The sequence below is a fragment of the Ornithodoros turicata genome, chromosome 1 (genome assembly GCF_037126465.1).
Source record: "Ornithodoros turicata isolate Travis chromosome 1, ASM3712646v1, whole genome shotgun sequence".
In the NCBI taxonomy this organism is placed as follows: Eukaryota; Metazoa; Arthropoda; class Arachnida; order Ixodida; family Argasidae; genus Ornithodoros; species Ornithodoros turicata.
Window position 1 is genome coordinate 127,675,179 of NC_088201.1, and position 26,846 is coordinate 127,702,024.

Here is a 26,846-nt window from a genome sequence, read left to right on the forward strand (position 1 = left end):
TGTCTTGTACAACACAGCGAAAGTGTTCGAGTTATGTTGCTGAGTATGACACAACCAAAAATGATGGCGGTGGCTGTGCTCGGGGTCACAGCCACAGTAGACTCGACGTAGAACTAGGAATGTGTGACTGTGTATTCCCCAGGATCAAAAACTGAACGTCGGCCCCGGCTACCGCCATCCCTATTGGTTCTCGTGAGCCACGTGAGCCCTTCGACGTCACGTCATTACCCAAGACGTCTGCATGTCAGAGCTATATTTCGCCCTAATTTACTGTATTTACCCATCAAGTTGGTGGAACAAGTTTTCATTGGACTGAGCAGATATCTCTTGCGGAATACAAGAGAAAACATGCGACGAGTTTTATCAACGCCATCTGAATGAGAGAGGCGTGAAGGAACAGATTAAGAGTGTGCGAGCGAGCTGGTGGGTATTCGATGAGGGCAACATTTTGTTCCGCAAACTCAAGGGAATGACGCCTTCATTGAGAGAGGCATGTCGGGAAGCGTAAGAACGGCAAAACCGCTTCTTGGTGCACAGCCGGCTGGTGCTCAAAAGCAGATTGAACCGTAAATGGAAAAAGTTGTGTACGTAAATAAAATTCAGGAATAGAATGTAAAATTTTACACATCACAGGCGTTTCTGATACAACTTTCTTGGGATCGCGATCTTCACTTGGCATGACATCAGCGACGAAATAAGTAATTTTCGCTCAAATAGTGACAGCGGAGGCGAAAGTTGAAGCTACATTGGTGGGCAGTGACAAGAGGATATATACTTATAGAATGACGTGCCAGTAATTCATGAAACTGTTTTGTCGAAAAATATTCGCTTCGCCATTCCAAGGTTAAGTTCCATGCTGATGAAAATAGAGGCTCTCTTAGAAACGACCCGCCAATGAAAAGCACTCAAGTTTGATTGAGAGGTCGAGCTGTTTTTCTTCTTTTTTTTATCCTCTCAATGGCCAAACTTCCTTTTGATACACTGAGGTCCAGCTCGTAGCGGTGCGGTCCCCTATTGGCGGTGGCGTGAAGAAAGCAACTATACCAACACCGTTTCTGAGGGGAGACCGCCCTGAAGTATAGAAAGAATGGATTCGAGAGGCAGATGCGTGGTGCGCGGTTGAGCGCGTCCTTCCTCCGGAGACGTTATTGCTATAGTCCCTCCCTGGGCGACACTGCAAACTCGGGACTACTCAGCCTTGCACTGCAGAAATCAAACCATCGTGTGCCACGTAGTCCGTATGCTAACAATCGTAGTTTACATTCGCACCGCATAGCTTAGAAGAACGTGTCGCAACCCCTTCAGCGATCAACCTCACACTGTATGAAGTCGACCGAGTCTCTCTGCTAAGCAACTCTCCCCTGCGAAGAAACATAGCGCCACGGCACTCACAGACGAGTGTCAGGCAGTCCAAGTGCACAGGGGATGGCGTGTTCCCAATCTTCCGAATTGCAGCCATGGAGTATAAATGGGAACGCCGCCACTCGTACGGTCTTACACGTTTACTACGTTGCACAAGTCAAAACTGGGACTCATAATCCGAGGTTATTGGTGTCCGGGTAACGTAAGACTACCTCCAGGCAGCGTCCAACGGTAATGGTTGGCTTACCTGTTCAGTAGAGCGCAGATTTTCATACATTCTTTTCTTTTTCTCGATATACTAGCTCCCGTGGCAAGTGGTTAGGATGATCGCTTTCCACGCACAGACTGGGAGGTGACACGGGTTCGAATCCTGTCAGCGGCTGCGCTGTCTGAGGTTTTCCCTGGGTTTTCCAAAGACTTTTCAGACAAATGTCGGCACAGTTCCCCCTGAAGTCGGCCCAGGACGCATACTAATCCCCTGTCGCGCACTCCTTCCTGCTGTCCTCCCTCAATCTGTCCACGTCTGTTCGCCGCTCATAGTTACTGTTGCTTCGCGGCGCTAACACGGAATTAAAAAAAAATATCGATATTGTTTCGTATACGTAAGATAAAGAAACGCTTTGGTCGTGGTTTGGGACAGGTTAGCAAGGTAATATGGTGCATAGAAATGCATGTTTTGCACAGTGTGGCATATTTAGACTGAAAATGCATGCATGGGGCATCCTTTGCTGTATTTTCGGATGGTCGTGTGCCAGTCCTGGAAGACTTTTCTGCTTTGAGCGAAGCTTTTGGTCGTCCTTCAAGAAAATTTCGGCCACAATCTAATATTTTTATATATCGGTGGGGTGGGGCCTTCAGCTATAAACCGCGATACTCCCGCATGAGAAGTTACGAAGATTCAGAATCAAGGCAGTGCCAAGCACACCATACCCAGAAACATTCGAGATCTTTTCTTACAGCAGCGGATTATGTTTGCTGCGCGTGCTCTTCGCTTTCGTCACTTTCCTTACCTTTCCGAAAAGAGGCGACGTCTGATTTTCTGCACTGTGGGGCACTGCCGAAATCAAAGCGTTCAGTTGGATACTCCCTACCTTATGTAGCAGGTATTTTGTCCTTGTTGTTGTACTGGAAGAAGGTAGCTTTATTCTACCGTGTCGTCCTTAATAGAATGCTCACATTTTCTGACATATGTATTAGATGCATTGCTTTCATACCAAGAACCAAGAAGAACGTCGCATATATTCAATGATTTTAGTACGAGCACATGTTTTGAAGATTTTCGCGCATACTTACATGCACATTTCACGAGTTTTTGGTGCATATTTATCTGCGCTCTACTGATTACTAAGCGCATGCGTGAGGGGGCGTCTAAGGAGTCTTCATTGAGCGACGGTTGTATACAAGAAAGTATTGTGGATGTCGTCGCTCATCTTGTCTCTCCGTCTGCCTGCCTCTTAATGAGTATGTGAGAGTGCATTTGTATCGAAGGTCCATGCCTGCGATTTGATATCAGCTAACCACCTTTCTCTCATGAATGTGCGAGCATACCACGGTAGGATGAGCGAAAACCGGAAATAGGGTGTTGTGTTTAAAGATGACTCCACGTATTTTGTTAGTAGATGACGTCATCCGCGCATTCTGCGCGCATCAAAATATTGCTAGGCTGTCATGTTCTCGTAAGCACACGACCGAAGCGGTCAAACGCTATCACGACCCATATTTTAGTTCATCCTCATTGATCCCAGAAACGATAACCCAGAACTTGAATTTGGCGTTGTTTCCAGGTTTGCATTAATGGCATATGCGGCAAAGAAGAGGACCTAGTCAAGCCTAAACGTCATGGAGGAGCTTAGGACAAACTTGTAGGCGAAAACTGCAAGACGTCTGAACCTCTTAGGAGAGATGTGTCCCATGGAGCTTCGAAGTACATTGCTTCAATATTTCACCATTAGCCATATGGAACCGTGATGTATCAGTTAACAGTTTATCGAGACCTAATAAAATAAAATAATAACAGTCGATGAAAACTGGCCCTCTAAATTAGTGTTTCTCAACCGGTGTTTCGCGGAACCCAGGGATATTGAAAAACAATAAAATGAAACGAAATGAAAATTCCGCGAACCTTGTCGTGAGGCTCCGCGAACAGGATTCTGTTCAGCACCCGCGAGTGTAACCTGACCAAGGCTCGCTCTCAGACAATGTTGTTATCCGACAGTGCTCTACATTTCATCGTTGGCATTGGAATTGACATCGAGTTCACCAGACCAGGTTGCCGCGGCTGAGGGTCATTGCGAACAGTACAGCCAGCAGCTGTGGTCTTCATTGGTGGGCTCATCCCGCAACTGAACGAGAGTGTTTTTCCGCACCACGCTTTCGCTTGTGTTTCGAAAGGATTACAAGAATTTGGGGAGTCGGAGCTACTTCGGGGAAACTTCGAATCGCCTCTCCAGCCTACGTGGACTTGGGATTTACTACCACCAGTGGTAACTCACAATGCGTGAACTGCTGGGAAGTATTGTGAAACAGTTGATTGAATCCAGCAAACATCAATCGATATCTCGCGACGCCGTTGCAATCATAATTTATTTAATTATCTATCGCTTCAAGCAATAAATAATTAAAGAGTTATAATTAAACATTTAAATAATCGGTTAGACAGAATAAAAATGTGCTACTTCTCGCCTCGCCCACTTCTTCACAGTTGCCTCAGTGTAGAAAGTTCCTTGAGGTCATGCTGGTACGATCATGGGTTCCTTCCAGTAACATAAGTTGAGAACCACTGGTCTAAATAATGTCAGTGCTCTTAAACTTCATTTTACAAAGAGAGCACTTCTGAAGAGTGGAGAGAAGCTTGCAACCTTTACGCATGGAATATTTAGCGAGGCTTACGCGAACTATTGACCACATAAATATAGAGGGCACTCGTGGTTCATGTTTGCAACGGAGAGGCTTCGTAGGTTTGGCTCGCGTACGAAGGCGAGACGATAAAGAAATCTTCAAATCATATAAAAAAAACGCGCGTGTCAAACAGTTCAAAGAAATAACGCCATTAGTTATCATGTTTTCGGAATCATATTGTGTGTACTTCCCGATCTGCTAGGGCTCGATATTGCTGAGAACAGTAACATTGCGGGCATACGATACTGATTGCGCAAAACCGACCAGCCCTCGTAAACAATGTCCCAGTGACTTGGGCAGCATGTTTTCCACGTTTTATAGCCCGACTGCATTTGTTTGCTTGCTTACATTTATGATGCAGAAGCAGTTTTGCTTGATGATTTGGTAAGCCATGTTGAATATGTAGAGTGTATAATCACGACGGCCAATCTCCACAATGTTGAACTGTTTAACGAAGAACGATTGATAATAGCTGGCAAGTCAGGAAGGTTTGACGCACGCGTAGGTGCAGGTACCTGCAGTCTACAGGTGTCGATAGGGGATGTGCTCAGTGGAAGAACTGCAGTCCTGAACTGAGTGATTGTGCCTACGTACAAAGTGGTTTGTTTTTGGTTTGCCAGGGTTACGTGGGGCTGACTTTCGATTTGAACAATGTCTGTACATTGGGGAGCGAAGGAAAATCGACGTGGTACTGTGCGTCTTCGAAGTGTGCAACTCCAGCCTGTAAAAATCGCCCAGTGAAGGCGATACGGGCCGACTTTGTACAGGGCCTGTCCTTTGTGCACAGGATCACTACCGGAACAAACCTGTCATTGAATAGTGTGTCCTTTCGGTTAGCTCTGTTTCGACACGTTAAAGAGGAGTCACGTGTGAATGCGTTGTGTGGACGTAATGTACTGTGTCGATGATTGCAGCTCTCGATTGGGGCATTCGTTCTTAGAGGACTCAATCGTGTGAAGACGGGAGATGAGTTTGGAAGAGACTGAGTGCTTGTGAGATGTTCCTTGTGGCGATGTTGGAGGTTACTTCGGCAGGGGAGTGGGTAATTCATGGACGAAGCCTGTAGCAACTACTTTGGGGTCTGAGTGGACTTATGCTTTTGCAGTGATTGGTGAATGAGTGATCTCTCCCAAAACTTGGAAAATGATTGGGGCGTTGTGACCGGTGTCGACATTTGCGAGCTATGCGCTCTAATGAGACCGTGTCCGCTCCCCGAGGCAGGTTCACAGGGAAATGTTTGTTCGTGCACTGCAGGATACGGTATGGGCGATCGTATGAGAGCTGGAGTAAAAGGCGCACTGAGGAAGCGGAAGGGTTAGGGAAGCGAGAAACAGTCACTGAGCATTGCTGTAGAATTAGTCGATTAGAAAGACGCGCTCTTGTCCTGTGTACTGGTCTAGCCTGAATTTCAAAGAAAATTTTTTCGACGTGAACTTTGTACGACGCACTCTAATAACTAAAGTGACAAACCTTAACAGATAAGGCATGTATAGAGTGAATAATGCATGCTGCACTCACTGCAGCGAGGACACTGGAGCAGAAGTCACAAGAAGGTTAGCTACTACCTATACATGCATGAGGCAGGGCTGTTTTAGTGTTCCCGATGACTTTTTGATGATAGCCCATGTATGAAATGTCTCACAATGTCCTGAACCTGAAACTACCCTGCTGGAAAAAACAGACTCGATCTCATTTAGTGCCCGCATCAGTTGCAATGAGTTTCAATGATAATTTATGCATCCAATTAATTTAATGTGAATAAAGCTGGTATTTCTCATCGAAGTAATGAGAAGTGTTGCGGGAACGCTGACTTCATGTTTGAGCGCTCCAGCAGATGATGTGGTGAAGGAGTCTTCCAGGGAACCAGGAGCAAATTTGTCCAATGAGAACCAATGGCTTTCAATGAGAACTGACACACCCAATTCATTTAATGTGAATAACGCAGGTATTTCTCATTGAAGTAATGAGAAGTGTTGAGGGAAAGCTAGCTTCATGTTTCAGCGCTCTAACAGGTGTTGTGGTGAAGAAGATTCACTGGAAATTAGGAACCAGATCGAGTAATTAGGTCACTGGGTGCCAATGAGAAACAATGATTTTCAATTGAACCAATCTAAAGCGACGTGTCGTGCAGTGAAGCTCCCCTTCACAGAAGAAGAACGAATTGGGCAATTAGTTTAGCATCACTGTCTCAATTGAATTAATGCTAGCAAACATGTGGTGCGGGTAGGACTGCTCCATGCATAGATGAAAGGAGGAAGATGATGAAAGACACATTCGAGGGATAGAGCAAGTTGGTGAGCACTGAATACAGAATTCAATCATTCTAATTTAAAATATCTTCCATTCGAAACGTGTTTGAATTCCTGCACACATGAATGGGCACAAACCACGCAACTGACGAGTTTTAAAGGGCCTAAGTTTAAATCTACATATGTATATATATATATTGCAATGCACGAGAGTGAAAGAGAACATTCTTTTCCCCAGGAGCATGCATATAGCAATACGCAGGAGTGCGTCAAGTGAAGTATGCTCTGTATCCATGCATACTTTTGCACATTGTGTTTGCACGTGGTGAACACATTTATGTAAACAATATATAGCAAAACATATACAAATAATGTACACTCGTATGCGACAGCTGTAAGTATACCCCAAACAAGAAGATCTCAAAAACACGGTCGTGTAAGAAAGATTGACGTTTATAGCTTACGTTATCTCAGAAAAAAATAAACTGTTAGAAAAGACGTCAATGGTTATCTCAAGATTGTCGGACTATTAAGCCAATTAAAAACTTGAATGATACATGGAATGAAACAAATTTTAGCAAGAAAGGAAAAAACAGTTTTTCACAACGGTAGTCATCACTCATATTCAATCTTGTTTGGCTACTTGGTCACCACAAACTGCTCATTTAGTGCCATGCGCATACGTCTACATGCCAACACTATACAGGGTGTCCCAGAAAACGTGTCATTGAATTATAGTAAAAAAACTACGCCACCTAGAATCATGCGATCAACAGCATTTGTTCTTATTAGGTTTTTGCCACTTCCTAATGTGAATGTCATGTACTCCAAGTTTAATTATGTAAATATTTGCGAACTGAACTCGGAAATTTGCCAAGTAAAGGTCACTTTTTTACCCCACCAATATGAAGAGCGTGCCGAATTCACCCAAATTCATGATAATTGACAGTGATATTCACGAGCTATCCCATCGGAAAAAATAGCCGAATATCACGCTTTTCGGGGCACCGGACCATAACGCGCGATGCCTTTTTGAGCGCAATCGCTCTCAGTGCGACGAAAGGAGGTTCCGAAGCCAGCCCACAGAGTGATAGTAGAAAAAGTAACAGTTCTTAAAATTGGGAGAGGGAAAGCACTATCCCAGCGAAAGTCGGACGTGATAAGCCCTGCCTGTTTTATCTCTTTCTGCGATGTCGGGGAGGGCTGGGTTTCCAACCTCCTTTCGTCGGACTGACAAAGATTGCGCTGAAAAATTCATCGTGCGCTATTCTGTGCGACCTCCGTAGAGCATGATGTTCGGCTATTTTTTCCGATGGGATAGCTCCTGAATATACCTGTCAATTATCATTAATTTGACTAAATTAGACACGCTCTTCAAATTGGTGGGGTAAAAAAGCGACCTTTACTTGGCAAATTTCCGACTTAAGGTCGCAAAAATTTACATAATTAAACTTACGTTACACGACATTCACATGAGGAGGTGGCGAAAACCCAGTAAGAACAAATGCCATTGACCGCATGACCCTAGGTGGTGTAGTTTTTTTATTATAATTCAGTGACACGTTTTCTGGGACACCCTGTAGATGAAGGTATTCTTATTCACTGCGAAACTGTTACGTGTGTTCCGAACATTGTTGTATTCAGAAAGTGTCAGTGAACTTACCGTTTCCTGACCCTCTTGGCGAAAGCTAATGCGAAGAATCTCGGCATATGACCCGCCATTCAGACAAAATATCTTGTTGTTTGTCCTCTGACATTTAATATGATCTGTAGTGGAATGGTACGCGACCTCTTTGGCGATCGTTCGCTTGTAAGCGGTGGATGATGAAGGCAATAGTATACCGTTGCATTTCTGAATGTGTGAACGGTCTCGAGCTCTACACCTTACCCAAGTGCCCGTGCAGACGAAACGTTCAAAGCATGTTGCAGCAAAGGGTTCTGAAACAGTTGCTCAGCATAATCAATGACAAATGTTTGCACTTTGTAGCGGCCACTCCACTGAAATAGAGCACCGAGAGGTCCAAAATTGAAAACACTTTTTTTGCAATGTGAGTCAAACAATGAAAAGTTAAAGACATTGACGAGTTGCAATAGAGAAGCTCCATTTCACACGCAAACTTAAGAATGAGCCTAGAAAAAAAATTCAGCCTGGATCTGCTGTAGAACCAGTCTGGAAAAGCAATCCCAGACTGGAACTAGGCTCGCCGAGGCAGTTTCCATGCTGGGTCAGTGCAGGTTGAATTTCCATTCTGAGACCATCCAACTTCCATTCGAAAACCAGGACAGTTCAATGCTGGGCTTGAGCTGGAAATGGGATGTACCAGCGAGTACGCCAGATAGTGTTAGATTCTTGGCTTTGAAGATAATCGGCGCTGATATGAAGCGAAAAAAAAAAGAAAAGAAAAGAACTGCCGAAATTAATTGCACAACATGTGCATATTAAATTATCCTCAAATACAGTAAAACATATTGATGAAATAATAGAATAAATAAAATAATAATAATTATAATGGTAAATAAGTAAAATAATAAAATGAATAAAGACCGAAACGTGTGCAAAGTTATGCACACAACTCCACGTTCCTGAGTAGGTGTGTGTGTAAAGTGATTGTGCAATGCGACAGCTCTCGGCTTTACCCTACGACACTTCAGCTTTGCCAATCTGTCAAAACGAAACTACAGTCATAATGCTCTCGTCGTCATATGCGACCAAGCGCCATCGGCATCAATTCAGAATAATATTTTGAACTCGGAAACGTCTCTTGATGTGTAGGATCTAAGACGCTGTCTGGTAAATTACATGTTTTTTCCTGCTCTTCGGCTCCTCCGACCGTATAATAATGTGAACGTCTTTGCATTTGTGTATTCAAGTGCTCCGTCATGCACTTTGTTCCTGAACCCGTGCACGAGCTTTTTGAAAGGTAAGCGACATGTTTTGGACGCTTGATCCTCAAGTTCCAAATGCGAACCAAGAGGTGTAGAGTGACCCTATATTTATCCACAGTTCTCTGAACTGCCTTCATGATGTGCCATCATCCCGCTTTTACTGGACGGACTTACTTTGTCGGACAATTAAATGAGAAAGTGCTACTGATAAGTGACGTTCGTGATTTCACATATGCATGTATCGGACTTTGCCTGCCTCAAATTGTGTGACACATTGTCTCCTTATGGTGTTGTCACTGTTGCTGCATGTGCACTGGATATTTGTATTTTCATACCTGTTGGTGTGGATCAACTTTTTGCACTTGGATCAGAAATTAATGAAGCAGAGGGGTGTTTTCACTGTTTTAGCTTCCTTCTTCATGCACCTTCCTTTCTGTTAAACGAGTTTTCATAGGCAGTGTATTCATTTACTGCAAGACTGTCTCACATTCTTACAATAAATCCTCCAATTTATTCCTCATTGTCTCTTCATAATTTTCTAACATATTTCAGCCTTTTCTGCTTCCTCGTGCAACAATTTATCTTGTATCAGTTGCTTCAACGCGATCTGATGTAAGTTTTCAGTAAGGATACCCTACATACATGGGAGAACTTAGAAAAGTAACCAACCTTTCCACTCTGAGGCCTTCCAAAAGGGTTTCCATAACCTGAGGGTTTCGATAAAGAGCTTGGTGGAGTCATTATTCTTCTGCTAATGATGATTATTGTTTGTTTCTTGCAAAAGTACAGGGTGTTGGTTTTTATTCGCTACAGAATTTCTATTAAAAACTAGTAGAGCAAAATAGATGCCGTTTTTCCAGTTGAGTTATGTGGCCAGGCGAACATTCGCTCGAAGAAAATCATCCAACCGTATGATCACTAATTACCTTAAATTCATCAACTCTTTAATTAGGGACTTCGCGCAAAGGCGAAATAACAGAACGGGATGTATTCGTTGTCGAAAGCAATTTCATGTTAAAAAAAACACATAAATGCGCACGTGCGTTGAAATATCCATCCCTGAATTTCGCTATGCAAATCAGCCAAAACATGAAGTAAGCACTTTTCTGGCGCAGAAGGAGCGACATGCAACCCACGTGAGAGGGACACGTGCTTTGGAGCGATGAAGTTGATTGATGTAGGAGCTAATCTGTTGGCCAGATAGACCGCCCTTCGACCCGGATAAGCCGAAGTTCGCATCATTTCTGCATTTGCAAACCGCGTAATTCTTGTTTCGGCTCATTTGCATACCGAAATTCAGCGATGAACATTTCAACACAGGTGCGCTTTTTACATGTTCCATTTATACATGGAATGTACACATGGAGCGAGGAATATATTCCTTTCTGTTTTCTCGCTTTTATGCGAAATCCCATAATTAAAGAGTTAATTAATCAATATTAGGTAATTAGTGATTTTGTAGTTACATACTTTCTTCCAGAGAATGTTCACCTGTCCATATTACTCAACTGCAAAAACTACATATATTTTTCTCTGCTAGTTTTATAATAAAATGTATGTGACGAATAAAAATATGCACGCTGCAGAATGTTTCTTTGGCTTCAGACAGCCACGTACCTGTGACAGTCTGTACAACGCCCAGGAACACAGTGTGCCTGTAATCAGGAACAAATCCAGGTATAATTTCAAAATGTCGCTGGTTCTTTAGATCCGCAGACATTAGAGGTTCTCCTTTAATGACTGCTGCATCTCTCTCACTGCTGCTTCATCAGTCGATTCTCTTGGGGTGTAAGTGGAGATAGGGTCCATGGCTGAGGCATACTCTTTCATGGCAGCACCAACTACATCCGCAGCACTCGTGAAACACGACATTGTTTTGCATGGGGCAGAGATAGCCCCTTCTTTTGCCATCTGCCCAGTTTTTGCCATCTTCTGATGTGATTGTCATATAAATGAACTGAGCTCCGAAATTTGCCAAGTAAAGGTGACTTTTTCACCCCACCAATGTGAAGAGCGTGCTGAATTTACTCAAATTCATGATAATTGACAGGGGTATTGGGGAGCTACCCCACCGGAAAAAAATTGTAGAACGGCATGCTTTTCAGAGACCCAGGGCATAGCGCTTGATGACTTTTTGAGCGCAATCGTTGTCAGTCAGACGAAAGGAGGTTGCAAACCCAGCCCACAAAGTGATAGTAGAAAAAGTGACAGTTCTTGAAATTGGGAGAGGGAAAGCATTATCCCAGCGCAAGCCGGATCCGACAAGCCATGCCTGTATTAGGGTACATTTATGCTGCAGCATCGCTGCTCGCTGCCCGCTGCAGCTTCAAGCACATCGCTGCTCGCATAACCGCTAGGGTGCGTTTACCCTGCAGATTGCTCAAGATGCTGCTCGCTTTCGCTATATCAGTCGCCTAGCAGCGTTCACTGTGGAAGGATGGAAACGAGGAAAAGTGGGAAGGAGGAAACCGACTTCATCACAACCAATCGCAGGTCGGATTTCAAGACGCCAGTCATCAATGATACCAGGAAGACAAACATGTTTACATTCCTAGGTGCAGCGAGCAGAGCGGCAAGCAGCGGCGAGGATAAGCGAGCAGCCAGGCTGCAGGGTAAATGCACCAACAGAAAGCTCTGTGTTTGACCTGTCATCGCCAGAAGTCAGGTAGTCCCCGGGCATGTTCAAACATGTTTGGCAGCATTGTTGTGGCGATGATCATGGCGTGCATCTTTGGCAAGCAGCGATGCTGCAGCATGAACGCGCCCACAGAGATACATGTGTTTGTTTCGTCATCGCCAAACAGCGATGTGCCATGTGCCAGCAGCGATGCTGCAGCATAAATGTACCCTTAGTATCTCTTTCTCCTATCACTCTGGGCTGGGTTTGCAACCTCCTTTCATCGGGCTGACAGCGACTGGGTTAAAACATTGGGGCGGACTCAATCGTGCCCGAGCCGTAGTGTTTTACATAAAAGCGTTATGATATCCGAATCTTTTGCTCCGTTGCGGGATTTTAGTGAAATACAAGTCTCTATTCATTTATTCGTCTTGAACGATACGGCGAAGGCGGCCAGCCCTGCCTCCCATCGCAGCGGCTCCTGGATTTTCTGGAGGGCTCTCGCTTTTCCGCGGTGCTGAGCCCCCGTAGGATTGCACTCCACCGTCTTTGTAGTCACTTTCACACTTGCACAAGTCGAAGTTGCCCCTCTCGTACCGGGTAAGGGCTCGCTGTGCTCCCCGGCTATCGACTTTGCCCCCGTCGTTAATCTTCGGCGCTCCCATACCCCTGTATTTGCACGAGTCAGTTTCCTGCCGGGTGACGCTCAGGGCGGGAGGGAACCTCACCGCTCTCTGGTGCCACGTGACCGACGCTTTTCGCCGCATCGCCACTTCCTGGTCTCCGGAGCGGCAGTCGGAGGCAGCCGGATATCTCGTCCTCCCGGCACAGATTCTGACGACCGACGGCGTCTGCTGCCGGCAGAAGGAGAAGGTAACGCAACGGATACGAATCACGTTTGCTTTTTATTTCATCAGAATTGCTCTACATGTGTTCCATCGAACGGCATTCCCTGTACTGTGGCAAATTCTCAATGGGAACGGCATCGATGCTTGGCTTTACCCCGAAAGTGGTGCAACGACACACCGGTGCAGCAGCTTCGGAACCATTATGCAATGCATGGATGGATGCCTACAATGCAGTGTTGCATATGATGTTTTTTCTCTCCGTGAGGCGAAACAGACACGGAATACAAAGTATGAATTATATAAACTCGGATATTTCTTTCGCTTGACAAACCTTGACTACACATAATCGTTGTACCTTTCCAATACATGTATAAGAACATAATAGCTGGAAGCTACTCGTCCTACTGAAAGGAAAATAAAAATTGAATTGGTTTAACTTAATTTAATTAATTATTGCCTACCTGTAGCTCGATATCGCAGCGTCATCTCCAATCGATCACTTGTCGGCACGCTATCGCAACTATATTGGTGCTCAGCATCCAGACACGCTTCATTTGTGTTGTGGAAAATAAAATCAAATGTGTCAACGTCCATTCTCAAAATACTCTGACAGGAGCTTGGGTCGCCCACACGGGGATCTGGGTTAAGGCTCTTTTACATTCCATAGGGCTTATTCAATATCTATTCTTTGGCCCTTACCTTGTCCCGGTTTTTCATGTGAATGCACTCTGCATCATCCACAAGGAGCGCAAGTGCAATAAGTTTTCTCTTTCATTGGTCCACCCTGCGCTAGACACAGACGAAAAGCAAGCGCGAAAACGGAGGTAGAAGGCATCGGAAAACTGACAGCCGTCGGAAAACTGACTCGTGTGGACGTTAGAGAACGAGCGGGCGTCTTGAGACGCGTATTAACCTCGTTTCTCTCGGATACCCTTTCATTCCGACTTGCTGCCGGCAGAAAACTGACTCGTGTGAATACAGGGGCTGGATTGCTCAGTGCTGTACTTTGGTCTTTTTTCCCCCCTTTTTTGTTCATTCTCGATCTACTCTTTCTTCTGATTGCCGTTACCTTAGATTCTGATCATATTTTGGTTTCATCCCAGTCAACACAGATGGTTCACAGAATGCACAATCAACGCTGAATATCGTTGAACTATGTGAAACGCAAAGTGTGAAAGCTAATTTCACGCAGACTGTACGTCAAACTTCAGCACTGTGAATTATAGTACATCAATACAACGCAGATTCAACAACAACAATGGAACAGTTGAGAGTTGATCGTCATAATGACATTTTGCGTAACTGGAAACAGGGGAGACACAGCGTTGTTTCAACGCAGATTTCACTTCGTAACTCAACATGCTACACACAAACATAGAAATAACGCTGGTACCACATGTAACCCACATCATTTTACTGTGCGTTTTGCCATCTATTTGTTTTGGTATAAAGAGCTTGTATCTTTGTCTTTTTCATTTCTGCTGGCATTGCGAAGCGACTACTAAGAAAAATGAAGTTCATCATGTTCTCATTTAATCTACCGGTCCTGTGTCTGGCTATGCTGGATGAGTGCGCACTAGCACTAAATTTGAAATTTTTCCGGAGAACTCGCGGAGAATACGTAATAAATAGCATAAATGCAGGCAAGCTGATAGACCATTTTAGGAAAGCAAGCGGCACCTGTGGCACGCAAGGGCTCATGGGAACTTGTAGCGCCTTAAAGCATTACGAGACGACCAGAGGCGGAAGTAGAGGAAGAACAGCAAGGCGTCAGCCGGGGTAAACCATAACCAACATTCCTTACCCCTTAATGAAGAAGAAGAAGAAGCAGACGACAGAGCAGTGCCCCTCAAAGTTCCCATGCTGCTTTGCGCCGCGCGCCTGGCGGCGTGCGCATCTGTTTAAAGTCCTCTATTGGTGTACTCAATGCAGTCAGAACGTGTAAAATCCATGTCAGATGTTTTGTGCTTTTGTTATCCTTTTGCCCAGACTCACTTGTTCATACTTAGAAAAAATTACCACTCAGTTCCAGTTGATGAAATTTACGTCGTGCAGGGTCAAGGAAAATACAGGTAAACCGAATAGTCCCTATTCACCAGCCGACTTGAACCATTGGCTTAGTGACGTCGGGTTTAAATCGGTCATCTGGCTATGAAGAGCGGTTGACTAAAGGGTTGACCACAACGCATGCGCATTATTGGCATTGTCATGAGATGATTGAGGGGAGGGAGAAAGTAGCAGACGACAGAAGGACTGCGAAGAGGAAGCCCCCCCCCCCTTTCTTTTTTGATTAGGATGCCGTTAACGGCTCAAATGTTAAGGCGGCGCTGGCGGTCTGACGCTGCTACAGGTGGCTGCGAAATAAGCTGTTGGTATTCGGTGGTTGGGCGTTAGGCCTTTTTCTGTATCTGCGAATTAAAAGCTTAGCGACATATCGACATGGCCGCTAAAACCGTGTACAAAGAGAGCGTGCGGCATGTTATTTGGAAAGCTGCTGTACGTATTCAAGCGGATGCGATCGTTGTGCTTTTGTGAGTGTTCGGTCGTCGATTGTGGTCTGCATTTGTCTGTCTGTCGTCTTGTTATCGTTTGTTGTGCGGCCTGCGCGCTGAACTGCAACGATCAAGATAGCCTCTCGATCGCTGGGGCATTCCAGCAGCGTGTGTTTCAACGTTCGCAAGGTGTGTGCGACCGCTTCATCACGGTAGGCGATGTAAACAGAAAGAACATGTATTGGTGGCGTTATCCTTCATGCGAGTCCTACAGGCATAACTTTCATGGTGTGATGGTTTTAAGAAATCGGCGCAGTCCTTTGTCACAAATCTGCAACGTCTTAAAGCACCGCTTCGATGCCTGCGTTCCTTAGTGCGCAAAACTTCTACCGAAAACCTACTCTGGGTGCTGTTCTGTACTACGTGTGTCCTTCCTCGTCCTCTGTTCATTTCTTTTTGCGCTGTTTTCGTCGTGTCACCTGGGTGTCTCAGCGTGTGAGCGTGGAAGCTGCCAATGTCGTGACCCCCTGTCGTTCTGTCAGCTGCTGTTCTGTGCTCAATTCTTCTATTTTAAATATATTTTATATCTGCGTAGCTGTATATAACAGTGTTGTACAAATCTTGAAGCTCTCAATTGATTGTTCTGTTCAGCCAACAAAACATCATCATTACATTGTGACTATCTCTTGCAAAGACAAAGGTTCCCAAATGAGAACATGATTGCAACTCAATGCATGTGTGTCGTCTGATATGATGCACTTGGCATCGCAGACATCATAATTGCAAATGTAAAAGGCCACACTTTAATGCCATTACAATAGGTATGGGCCATTCGGAATTTTTTGTTTATTGAGACCACATAAATAAGATATAAACAACCTTCTCCTTGATGTTAAAACGAACCAAATATCTTGTAAGGAAGGATGTCTTATACCGATTTCGATAGTGGTGTTTCGAGGATGGAGCAAACAGGCATGGACCAAGAGAAACACACACTACAACAGCTGCAACATCAGCTACGAACAAGCCTGTGCCGCTATTTTAACCATTAATTGCATTGTGCCTATTTGTTCAAAGCCATATATTATTGATGAAACACTTTTACGCATCTGGTCAAGTACTTATCTCTGTTTCCATGCTCAAAGCTCCTCTCTCGACCTCATACTTGCATTGTAAACAATTTCATTTCCATTATCATCGTTCCATTACATGCCAAAGCATCACCACCAGCAATGCTTAACCCCCCCCCCCCCCGCCAGCTTATGCCACGCTATAATATGCCAGGCACATATATGTAAAACAATCAATATTCTTCATGTACAGCGTTGAAGAACTTCTTACCTGAAATAAAATAAATAAGCAGGCGTAGCACATCTACAACCACACAACACAGGCATTCGGGTTGGTCATGCAATGAAAGTAGTGTGCATGAAATGCCACATGTTCTCTTGGTGATGATGTGAAGGAATGAAGCTTCAACCTTTCTAACTGTTAAATGTGTGCCGTGGTGTTTTGCATTGCAATATCATTAAGGTAATATTTCCTGTAGGCTTTAACTGACAGATGTATGGATGTTAGAACCATTTGTCATGACGTTGATGACACACTCTTAATTTCAACAAAATTCTGTGATGGTTGTATGGCTATATTCTGTTCATCTTCCGCTCACTGCTGTGGAGTGAGAGCCAAGGGACAGGGAAGCTGGTGTGAAATGAGAAAGTACCTGTTCCGTGCAGGTAATATGCAGGACACATCAAAAAGGAAGAACGGTGTAACGTTAGCATGCACATGTGCTGGTATAATGATAACAAAGTTGTAACATAACTGAAAGTAAAGTGAAGTTTACGTACAGGTATTAAAAGTAGCTGTTGCTTTGGTTCGTGCAGCGTTACTACCATTTCTACTATTCTGCACTTGTTCCCCGAACTCACCTATTCAGACACATTAAGACACGAACGACACAGCCAAATAAGAGGCATTGTGCCATTGTTGATAAATAGAGGCATTGCTTTTGTTAGTGTTCAACCATTGATTACAGCTGTGTACGCGTGACTGCATTAGCATCGGGCATCGTTGATTGTGGGACCTGTGTGTTAAGGCGCAATAACCAAGATAAGCTTTGCGGAAATCCAGCAGCGTTTGTGTACGAGCCTACCGCAGTGTTCGCAATGATTCCTCTGCAATAGCTCAGTCACATGGGATTTGCGAAATATGCAACACAAGAAACAAGACCTACTGCAGAGACAGGCAAGACTTCGTCACTTACACTTTGCAGTTGATGGTGGTGTTTATTGGTAAAAATCGCACATCGGGACTACAAGATTAAACACAACTATAAGCTTATGATCCCAGTTGTCGCTGCGCCACAAAACTCCCAATCATCATCATCATTAACAACTATAAGCTTGACGGTTCGGGAACAGTACTGCTTCCATCATGAGAAGCAATTGTCTTGGCTGAATTGCTTACTTGTCTATTAACGGTAGGTTTAATTAATTAGGTAGGTTAATTACCCCTCCGGCCTTTGGACTATATTCAATACCCTAATGTGAAGGTAGGTGCTAACCTTCGAAACGTAAATGTGCGAACTGTGCTCATTGGGACAGCACCCAGTGTGCCTTTGATGGTTCCCGCTGGCTTGTTCATACCCTTGAATAACCTAGAATTTGAAAATGTCATCTTCAGGTCTGCAAAACCCTGGAATTTTTTTGCAATCCTTCAAACCCCTTCATTTTGCACCTTTTCCTTCACGAAGTAAAAATACAAAAATCAAAGACGAGAAGACTAACAACATACATGCTTTTGAATTTCGATTTCCTTTCAACAGGCCCAATTCGACCTCATACTCTGTGTCGCTTGATATTATCTTATCTACATATATATACATACAATACATATATATATATATATATATATATATATATGTATATATAGAACAAATAGGTTAATATATCAGACGGCTACGAAGTTGAATAAAAGTGAAATAATAAGACTTGGACTACAGAGTACAGGAACGTTAACAAAAACTAATTTATTTAATGGGCAATTTAACACATAGATTAAAAAAAAAGAATGGTCGACGTTTCGACAGTGGCACTGTCTTCGTCAGGACAAAAGAGGTACAAGGGTTGCACATTGCTTAAATAGGTTTCCTGGGTGACGTCACAATCGGTGCAAGTATGCCACGTGGCAGTTGTCTGAGTCATATTCTGGAACATTCCGCAAGGTCAAGTCCGGGTGGTGATGTCATCTTTCTTGGGGAGCCAGCTCAGGGTGAGCTGTACTGAGGCCATAGCTGAGAAGAAAACAAAGGAAAATAAAAGGAAAAAAATGGGAAAGTATATCCCATCTAGACGACCAGATTCCTTACTGTTGAAAGTACACCGGGATCTTCGTTAATGATTGATTGGAATTTGTAAATGAGGTAAGACTCTCGTTGTTCCCTGCCTCTATCGGAGCTAAAGTTTGATTGAAGAATAAAAAGGGCAACGTCATTTATTGAATGACCCGGCTGGTTGAAATGACGAGAAACAGGAAGATTTGGCTTTTTATTAACGTCCGACCGGTGGTTGTTGAACCTGATCCGAAAAGATGTTTTGGTTTGACCTACGTATTGTGCTTGACACGCGTTGCACTGAATGGCATAAATGACGTTGGATGAATTGCAGTCAAAGTCACCATGGATTTTGACGAAGAAATTAGAATTTGTGCTGTTAAGCACGTGGGCACTTCGCATTAGTTTGCATATTTGACATCTGCGGCCATTGCACGGGTGGCAGCCTGCCGTCGGACTTGTTGGTCGGTTGACTTTGGAGCTGACTAGATTATCGTGGAGGTTTTGCGAGCGCCTGTAGGTCACACGTGGCGGTTCCGGGAAGATTTGTCGCATGCGCTCTGACTGACAAAGAATACTGTGGTGGCGATTAAGTATACTGTTGATGTTGGAAACATTATTGTTGAATGTTACAACGAGGTTGACGGAACCATTGTCTGATTTGCGGTTGCGGTTTTGGAACAGAGCTTTGCGATCTGCCCTGCGGGCCTTCCTTATTGCGTCCTCAACTAAACTGGGTGGGAATTGGCGACTGATGAATGTTTGCTTGAGTTGGTTCAAATTTCTATCCAGATCACTGTCGCTGGAACAGATGCGTCTATAACGAAGTGCCTGGCTGTAGGGGATAGCAAGTTTAGTGTGCCGCGGGTGGCAACTCTTGAAAGCTAGGTACTGCTGGGAGTCCGTAGGTTTACGGAACAGGTCCGTAGTTAGGACCCCGTCCGTTAACTTTACCTGGACATCTAAGAAGTTAACAGTTAGAGCCGAGTAAGAATGGGTGAATTTGATAGACTGATGTGCTTGGTTAAAATTGTTAATGAATATATTGAGATCGTCCTCGGAATATGGCCAAACCATAAAGATGTCGTCCAGAAAACGCTTGTACAACGTCGGCTTTTTCTCGCATTGGAACAGAAATGCCTCCTCCAGATTACCCATAAAGATGTTTGCATAATTTGGTGCCATCTTAGTGCCCATAGCCGTGCCACTGACTTGCAAGTAATGTTTACCATCAAATTCAAAGTTGTTATTTTTCAGAATAAGGTTAAGGAATGTGAATAGAACACAAGGATCGTATGAGTTGTCCGAATATTTTAAAAACGCCCTTTGAGCTGCAGCAATGCCATCTTCGTGGGGGATGTTGGTATAGAGGGAAGAAACGTCTAGCGTGACCAGCAAACTTGAGGGAGGAGGTTGGCACTGACTTAATATTTCCAGGAAGTGATTTGTATCTTTAATGTAGGATGGAAGTTTTGGGGGTATATCTTTAAGAAGATAATCTACAAAGCTGGAAATATTTTCGGTAGCTGTACCGTTACACGAAACTATCGGGCGCCCTGGGTTCCCAGGTTTATGGAACCCAGGGCGCCCGATAGTTTCGTGTAACGGTACAGCTACCGAAAATATTTCCAGCTTTGTAGATTATCTTCTTAAAGATATACCCCCAAAACTTCCATCCTACATTAAAGATACAAATCACTTCCTGGAAATATTAAGTCAGTGCCAACCTCCTCCCTCAAGTTTGCTGGTCACGCTAGACGTTTCTTCCCTCTATACCAACATCCCCCACGAAGATGGCATTGCTGCAGCTCAAAGGGCGTTTTTAAAATATTCGGACAACTCATACGATCCTTGTGTTCTATTCACATTCCTTAACCTTATTCTGAAAAATAACAACTTTGAATTTGATGGTAAACATTACTTGCAAGTCAGTGGCACGGCTATGGGCACTAAGATGGCACCAAATTATGCAAACATCTTTATGGGTAATCTGGAGGAGGCATTTCTGTTCCAATGCGAGAAAAAGCCGACGTTGTACAAGCGTTTTCTGGACGACATCTTTATGGTTTGGCCATATTCCGAGGACGATCTCAATATATTCATTAACAATTTTAACCAAGCACATCAGTCTATCAAATTCACCCATTCTTACTCAGCTCTCACTGTTAACTTCTTAGATGTCCAGGTAAAGTTAACGGACGGGGTCCTAACTACGGACCTGTTCCGTAAACCTACGGACTCCCAGCAGTACCTAGCTTTCAAGAGTTGCCACCCGCGGCACACTAAACTTGCTATCCCCTACAGCCAGGCACTTCGTTATAGACGCATCTGTTCCAGCGACAGTGATCTGGATAGAAATTTGAACCAACTCAAGCAAACATTCATCAGTCGCCAATTCCCACCCAGTTTAGTTGAGGACGCAATAAGGAAGGCCCGCAGGGCAGATCGCAAAGCTCTGTTCCAAAACCGCAACCGCAAATCAGACAATGGTTCCGTCAACCTCGTTGTAACATTCAACAATAATGTTTCCAACATCAACAGTATACTTAATCGCCACCACAGTATTCTTTGTCAGTCAGAGCGCATGCGACAAATCTTCCCGGAACCGCCACGTGTGACCTACAGGCGCTCGCAAAACCTCCACGATAATCTAGTCAGCTCCAAAGTCAACCGACCAACAAGTCCGACGGCAGGCTGCCACCCGTGCAATGGCCGCAGATGTCAAATATGCAAACTAATGCGAAGTGCCCACGTGCTTAACAGCACAAATTCTAATTTCTTCGTCAAAATCCATGGTGACTTTGACTGCAATTCATCCAACGTCATTTATGCCATTCAGTGCAACGCGTGTCAAGCACAATGCGTAGGTCAAACCAAAACATCTTTTCGGATCAGGTTCAACAACCACCGGTCGGACGTTAATAAAAAGCCAAATCTTCCTGTTTCTCGTCATTTCAACCAGCCGGGTCATTCAATAAATGACGTTGCCCTTTTTATTCTTCAATCAAACTTTAGCTCCGATAGAGGCAGGGAACAACGAGAGTCTTACCTCATTTACAAATTCCAATCAATCATTAACGAAGATCCCGGTGTACTTTCAACAGTAAGGAATCTGGTCGTCTAGATGGGATATACTTTCCCATTTTTTTCCTTTTATTTTCCTTTGTTTTCTTCTCAGCTATGGCCTCAGTACAGCTCACCCTGAGCTGGCTCCCCAAGAAAGATGACATCACCACCCGGACTTGACCTTGCGGAATGTTCCAGAATATGACTCAGACAACTGCCACGTGGCATACTTGCACCGATTGTGACGTCACCCAGGAAACCTATTTAAGCAATGTGCAACCCTTGTACCTCTTTTGTCCTGACGAAGACAGTGCCACTGTCGAAACGTCGACCATTCTTTTTTTTAATCTATGTGTTAAATTGCCCATTAAATAAATTAGTTTTTGTTAACGTTCCTGTAATCTGTAGTCCAAGTCTTATTATTTCACTTTTATATGTATATATATATATATATCTTATCTCGAACCCTTTTAGGAACCACGGGAATTTGAACAATTTGCAGTAAGAATAAGCAGCAAGAAATTCTATTATGTTATTAATTTTCCTTTCTGACCTATGATCTTCATTCAGGGGTCGTCAGTCACATCTGTGAACTACCTGCAAATATTTTTGCAAAATATGTAATTAATCCCTGGTCATAACCTCTGTTGTACAGCCTACAGAAAGTGACGGCTGAGCAGTGGCGGCGTCGAACGTGTCACGTGGGGGTGACCCCCCCCCCCCCCGGTCTCTGTCTGCCGTTGATCGTCCCTATGGCAAAGACACATATACTTCCGGGGCGATGCGGCTGAGCCTCAAGAGGTCTATTTGTTCGGATATTCAGTGGGAACCATGTCATTTGCGTGTGAGCATCGGGTGTGAGAAAGGAGGGTGTGCATAAATGCCACATGACAGATGTCAACAATAGAAAGCAAGTATGCCTATAATGTAGAAACGAGTACATTTGTGTGTTACAAAAGCGTAGCCGTCATTATTTACATTTCAGTCTCATTAATAAATTAATCTGCCACATGACAGGTGTCAACAACAGAAAGCAAGTATGCCTAAAATGTAGAAAGGAGTACATTTGTGTGTTACAAAAGTGTAGCCGTCATTATTTACATTCCAGTCTCATTAATAAATTAATCTGCCACATGACAGGTGTCAACAATAGAAAGCAGGTATGCTTATATAATGTAGGAAGGAGTACATTTCTGTGCTACAAAATTGTAACCGTCATTATTTACATTTCAAGCATAAAGATAAATTATTGTGCTTGATGTCAGCTGTAAAGTAGGTATACCAAAACAATAAGCATATTAAAACACATAGAATTCACTCCTAAATAAGCACAGCGACGTCCACTTGTCAATACAAACAAAAGCATATACTGCTTCAGCTCTCTTCTTCTTGTGCTACTGTCCTTGCCTTCTCCGTCCAATATCGCGCCTGTTCTCAGGGTGCCTCTAACTGGTAAGTCTGCAGCAGTGCAAGATGATGGGTGAGCTTTCTCTCACGCTCTAACTGTAGCTTCAAAATCTTCCCCTGAAACATGTGCTGCTCACGGTCATATTGCTGCTGAATCTATAGTTTCCTAATGTACACAGCCCCTTGCGTTACCTGCCCTGGCGTGTTACCTGGACAGCCTGCAGCAGCTGAACCACGTTTTCTTTACCTGCAATTTGGCCATTTTGCAAGTTGAATACAATAAATGTACCATACCTTATGTTCCTTTTGACTCGCGACTCAACGAAAGGTGGTATTCCCATTTATTTGGCATCTCACATTTTCTCATGCTGATTGTATTATTTACACATTGAGATGACCTCCTGTTACATGTTATGTTATATGTTGAGTGTGTGACTGTATACTTTCCATGGTATTACCTAGGCAATGTACAGAACTGCGTAGATTTCTACCTCCGCCCTGCGGCTGTCTCTCATTGTGGAGCATTAACTTGAGTGGGCTCTGATGTGGTGGCTGGGTCCCGGTGCTGACACTTCGCTGTGAATGACTAGGTCTGCAGGAGGCAATAAAGAGTTCAATATTGATATTGAGAAAATTTATAATGGAACAAGTAATATTTCTTGTGATAGCGCAGATAAAATTATCCACCTTCTGCTTTCATGGTTCCCTCGCACTACTTCTGCGGTTTAGCTGGAGAAAAGAGGAACGTTATTTTCTGAAAATGTAATACACTTGCACACTTACGATTCAAGCTGTGACGCAGTTGCGTCATCGTCAAATGGGTTTTGGTCCTTGCTGAACTCTTGAGGCAGGGCCTCCCAGATGGCTTTGTCTATCGCGGACAGTTCGGATTATGGGCTTTCGCCAGTGCCGCGGTGCTCCCGTTTATATTTTCTTCCGTTTTCCTTTACCGTCAGCTTCATGCGTTTCCACTGGCCCTTGATTGCTTCTTCTGTGCCCGGGTAAAATGTACTCATGGCGGTGAAGCGCTCTGTTATTGCTTGGCGAGCTTCTTTCTTCATAATTATAGTTCGGATGTCTGCAGATTTATCCTCTATGATCCTGACATGTTCTAAAGCAAGTGATATAAAGCTTCTCAGAGAGATCCCAATTTTTCGCCCTCGTACGTTTCCCTGCGATTGCGCGTAGATCCGCAATCGTCTGCTATGTACTGTCGTCTGCTGTGCAACGCTTCTGTATAGCAATGCGTTATTAAACTCAACCGGAAAAATTACAAAAGATGTACCCTTCTTTCCTGACTTATGAGAAATGCACGTTTGCCACCAAAACGTTACAGCTGCGCATCCGCAAAACGCGCGTACCTTGTCGTCTGCTATGTCAGCAACCAAGAATGAATGAATTCCGAGAGCTCAATGAAGTTGACGAAATCGATGCTATGGAAAGCAACTTGACCAGAACTATGAGGGATCGCTTGGACCCTTTTAGGACTTGGAGCGAAAGGGGTTTTAGGCACCGGTATCGTTTCACGAAAGATACCACTCGCTTCAGTTCGCTAGTCGAACCGCTGCGGCCCGATCTCCAAAACAGCGAACTAAACAACGCAGTCCCGCCTGAGCTACAAGTGCTGAGTGCCCTAAGGTTCTTTCCAAAGTGTTCCTACCAGGACGATACCTCTGACATACACGGGTTTAGCAAGCCGACCCAGTCACGTATCGTCCGGAGAGTATCAGCGGCCCTAGCCAGTAGGGGAGCTGACTTCATTAGGTTCCCTGAGACCTGCGCCGAGCAAGACATGGCAAAAGCGGACTTTAGATGAAGATTCGGCTACTTGTCGTTGGAATGATAGACGGCACACACATTCGCATCAAAAGTTCTGGTGGCCCAGCTGCGCAACTTTACATAAACAGGAAGGGATACTACTCCTTGAATGTGCAGGTATATAACATGTCTCATACATATAACTCAGCACGTCCAAAACTTGACATAGTAAAATTTTGCCATATAGTAAAATTTGCATCACAATCATATACTCTTTTAACAATGGAATATACGAAGCTGGCAGAGGTATATACAAAACCCAGCGCACTATATGTTATAAATACTGCATGATAGCTAGAAGACAGATAGGATAACTGCTACACATCAGATATGTCCCCTTGTGGACATTTTTTTGGTCAACCAATAGACAAGCCACGGACAAAACGTCCATTGAAGGTATAGACGGTCCATTGTCTTCCCATAGACCACCTCTGGACACCCCCCTTTCCTTCCCATGGACTGTAAATGGGAAATTGGCAGCAACTATCTATAGACAACCTGCTATAGAAACGAAATTATCAACTGCCATTGCCCGTCTATTGACTTTCCATAGACTGACAATCGACTGGCCACTGATCCACGATTGCCTTTCTATCATCATTATATTCACCCAGTTCGGACTCATAAACTGTAATATGTTGAATCTGAATCTGGAGTTCTGTTGAGTTCCTGTTGTGTGAATGTGTATTGATGTTTTTTAACCTATGCTGACGAGCAATACGCGGCCTTCGTTGGCACACTTCTAGGGTCATCGCGGATAATCATTAGTGCCGTTCGCAACTGCTTAATTCTAGTGCATTCAGGACGTCCACCTCTGAGCACGTAGCATTGGCATCTCGTTCCTAGGAGAAAACAGATACAACGTATTGCTTGACTTGCGAGATTTCGCAAATTCGAGTGTCATGCTTCCCTCTGAGTCAGAATGAAGGGTGATGTATCCCTGCTTTATTCGATTACGCATCCATCCAAGACCGAAGTGAGGAATAGCTTGGAGTATTAACCCACCACCAAGATAACGCATGCGTTTGTAACTGCCTACGGTGTGAGACATTCAGTAGGTCCATTGAAAGTCAAACTTGTGCACTGAGATGGCTACCTGCATCAATGTGGACCTGCATGGCAAATTACGCACTGCACAAGTTTGACTTTCAATGAACCTACTGAACGTCTCAGACTGAAAGGAGTTACAAACACAAGCGTTATCTTGATGTTGAGTTACTTCTCGAAGCAATTCCTCACTTCGGGGTTAGATGTATGCATAATCGAATTAAGCTGCAACACCTCGCCCATCATTCTGACTCGTTAGAGGCAAGCAGGGCACTCGAATTTGCTGAAGCTCGAAAGTCAAGCAACATATGATATCCCTTTTCTGTTAGGAAGGAGATAGCGGTGCTACATATGCCTTTCTAACTACATGTTCTACGTTCTTGCTACGTCCTTGCACTGGCTAAGCTATTGCGGATGGCACTAAAGATTATCCTCAATGATCCTAGACGTGTGCCAATGATGGCCACGTATTGCTTCTCAGCACAGGTGAAAAACATGACTTTCACACAACCGGATCTCAGCAGAATTCCAGGTTCGGATTCAACTGATCACAGTCCATGAATCCGAAAAGGGTGCATATGATGATGGTAGAAGGGGAATGTTGACCAGTGGCCAATCTATCGTCAGTCTATAGAAAGTCAATAGACAGGCTGACAGATAGACTGTCGGTGCCAATCTCCCATTGACAGGCCAAAGAAGGATACACGGTTGTCCAAAAGGTGTCTATAGATTTGAAACAGATAGGCTGTATATTCAATAGTCCAAAGGAAGTATATTCAGGAAATAGGACGTCCAAAGGATGTCAATAGACGGGTATGAACC

The 26,846-nt window shown here is 44.1% G+C and overlaps 1 protein-coding gene across 2 annotated transcripts in view; it reads left to right on the top strand.

Moving 5' to 3' along the window:
- Positions 1–3,378, top strand: part of LOC135368769 (venom metalloproteinase antarease TserMP_A-like) — a 186,602-nt gene extending 183,224 nt beyond the window's left edge. For both annotated transcript variants that reach the window (XM_064602288.1, XM_064602280.1), the window contains one exon: positions 3,147–3,378. In XM_064602288.1, coding sequence (XP_064458358.1) covers positions 3,147–3,215 — 69 coding nt within the window. In that variant the 3' untranslated portion in view covers positions 3,216–3,378. The remainder of the gene's footprint in view (positions 1–3,146) is intronic.
- The last annotated feature ends 23,468 nt before the right edge of the window (positions 3,379–26,846 follow it).